Source organism: Pestalotiopsis fici (genome assembly GCF_000516985.1).
Source record: "Pestalotiopsis fici W106-1 unplaced genomic scaffold PFICI_Scf_35, whole genome shotgun sequence".
Classification (NCBI taxonomy): Eukaryota; Fungi; Ascomycota; class Sordariomycetes; order Amphisphaeriales; family Sporocadaceae; genus Pestalotiopsis; species Pestalotiopsis fici.
In genome coordinates, this window is record NW_006917125.1 from 1 (window position 1) to 2,691 (window position 2,691).

General features: G+C 39.8%; 1 protein-coding gene across 1 annotated transcript; it reads right to left on the reverse strand.

The window, feature by feature from the left end:
* Positions 1–148: 148 nt before the first annotated feature.
* On the reverse strand, positions 149–1,029 carry PFICI_15413 (uncharacterized protein; the record flags this gene model as incomplete). Its single annotated transcript, XM_007843994.1, has 2 exons — positions 149–957; positions 1,011–1,029. The coding sequence occupies 2 exons, from the start codon at positions 1,027–1,029 to the stop codon at positions 149–151; spliced, it is 828 nt and encodes a 275-aa protein (XP_007842185.1).
* Positions 1,030–2,691: the final 1,662 nt, after the last annotated feature.

Below are 2,691 nucleotides of genomic sequence, written 5' to 3' on the forward strand. Positions count from 1 at the left end.
TACTAGATAGTACATAGTAAGGACTTAAATATTAGAATTTAACAGTAATCAAGCAGGTGTTGAAACCCGTATATAGTAATTAAACACATAATCAAGCAGGCGTTAAGGCCAGGTCAAATAAAGTAACTAGAAAATAAGATAAATCAGGCTAAATACCATATTGAGCAGACCGATCAAAATCTTCTTGCTGTAGAACATGACGCCTTCTTGTACGGAGAGCAATATACTCAATATAAGGCTCTTCATGGGTATTAGTCTGTAGTTGGTCTGCTGGTTGGTCTGCCGGTTGGTCTGTTGATTGGTCTGCTGGTTGGTCTGCCGGTTGGTCTGCTGGTTGGTTTGCCGGTTGGTTTGTCGGTTGGTCTGCCGGTTGGTCTGCCGGTTGGTTCTCAGGCAGGTTACATAGATCATTGCATGGTACCGGTAACTTAAGAAGGGTATGCAAATCCCTAAGATCTTCTGTACTTGTCTCAATATTCTCTTCTTCTTGTTGTTGTTCATGTTTCCTGTACCTGTTCTCCTCTCCTAGGTCTTCTGGCTCTTCTTTTTTGATCTTTGTGTTACCAAGAGCCACGGAATAAGAACGTTTCTTCTTTAATTCCTTTTTAATCCTTGGCTCCTTAATCTTTGTCTTCTTAACTTGCAGTTCTTTCTTCTGCTTAAGATCCACTTCATCTTCGCAACCTATTTGTCGTTCAATAATAACATGAATAGGAGCTATTGTGCCATTCTCCTTATATTGGAAGAACTCGCGGAGAAGATCATCTGCAGGGCGTTTTGTATCCTCGATCTGAGATACATATGTAGGCTCATTCTTGTGTACATTTGTAGCAAGCATATATGTATCCCCTTTCTGCGGTTTGTATCTGTTCTCATGGAGCGCAGGGAGGAGGTCGTTTTCGATAAAATCGGAAAAGTTGGAGATTGTACGAGGGTAGATTTTCACTGTAACCTTGCCTAGATATATATTAATTAGATCAATAAGATATAAGAGTAAAAGTTAAACTAACCTATTGGTATACAGGCCATTGCCATTAGAATACCATTGTTTTCAGTTTGTTCCAGTAAATAGAATATCACCGAAGCAGTAATAGCTAGCGGAGAACCAGTAACTTTTGGCTTTGCCCGAATAATTGCAGATTGGCGATGTGGTTCTGCTATATGATTATAGTGACTGAATCTCTGTTTCTTAGGTATCTGGGGTTCTGGGGAGACAAAAACCCTAATACCAGCGGGACTTGTCAGGCTAGTAGGGCTTGTTGGATGAGTAGGATTCATCCGGCCAGCAGGACTTGTCGGGCGAGCAGGACTTGTTGTTGGTGAAGATGAATCAATAAGATTAATAACGACCTTTTTTCTGGTTTAGGTGGAGAGGGCTCTGGAGAAGAGAGCTCTGGAGAAGATGAATCTAGAGGAGATTGCCTAAGAGCTAAGCAGCTATAGCATTTCTTATCTTTGACATGGCGTTTCCGTGTATAGGGACAAAAGGGTGTAATAGGCATTTTTAAAGATAATACTAAAAGAAGTTTTTTCGTGCACTAACTTTTCTTCTATTCCAGGTGGGATAGGTTATATATTTAAGAAAAATAGGGGTATCTGTGGGACCTCTCGGTTCTCCTTTAACTAGAGCTAATCTAGTTAGTCTCAATAAACCCCGGCCTTAGAGAGCTATCTCTTAACTCAGTAAGAGGATTAGCCTGTGCCTCAGTATCATATTCTACCTCTATCTCAGGTATATTCTGATTTAATACAGGCTCCCAGTTAAATGATCCTAGTGGTGGACGAGATAATGCAAGTACTGGTTCTGCATTATCTTGTATATGAGCCTGAATTCGGACCCGAAGATTCAAGTAAACCCGGTAATATGGAGATAAATTATCATCCCCAATATTTACTGGTGGTTTTCGAGGGTCAAACCCAAGCTCAAGAAGCTGGGCTAGTGTCCACTGATAAGTAGTATAAGGTAGATACTCGTCTGGGTCTATTATATAAGTTAGAATGCAGTAATATCTGGGAATCTTTATAAACTTACCCCAATCAGAGACATCATCTTGTAGAGATACTAGTAACTCTTCGTCAAATTCTAATCCATGATCTGAAACACCTGGACTAGGGTGATTATAGTTCATATATGGCTTTCCTGAAACTGAAAATGGCCGGTTCTTTTGCTTTCGTATTGAATGGCTGTTCCAGGTACGTATATAAGATGCAATCTCAAACCGAAGAACAGGCATATAGATAGCATATAAGGCAATTTGATCAACAATATTATCTTTTGAATATGCTCCTATTGCTTGTAATCGATGAAAGTAGTTCTAGTATGATATTAGCATCTTCTAGGGTAAATAAAATAAGAATGAATATACTTACTCGCCATTTAAAAATTAGCCCACGACTTAACTGCATCCACCAGGACTCAATTCGCTGGTTTGCTGTACTTGTACCATATAGATAGCAATCAGAAATCTGTATTTCTGGATGCTTAGACTGTTGAAGCTTATAATGGGCCTCTGCTAATAAAATAGTCTCTGTGCCTCGGTCAGACCGTATAAAACGAGGCTGTCTTTTGGAAACTTTAACGACATCCAGATATTGCCGGAGAACACTGACAGTCGTACGGGAGCTAATACCAACATAAACCCAGATAATATAACGAGAATAGGCATCAATTGCAGCATATATCTCAAACCC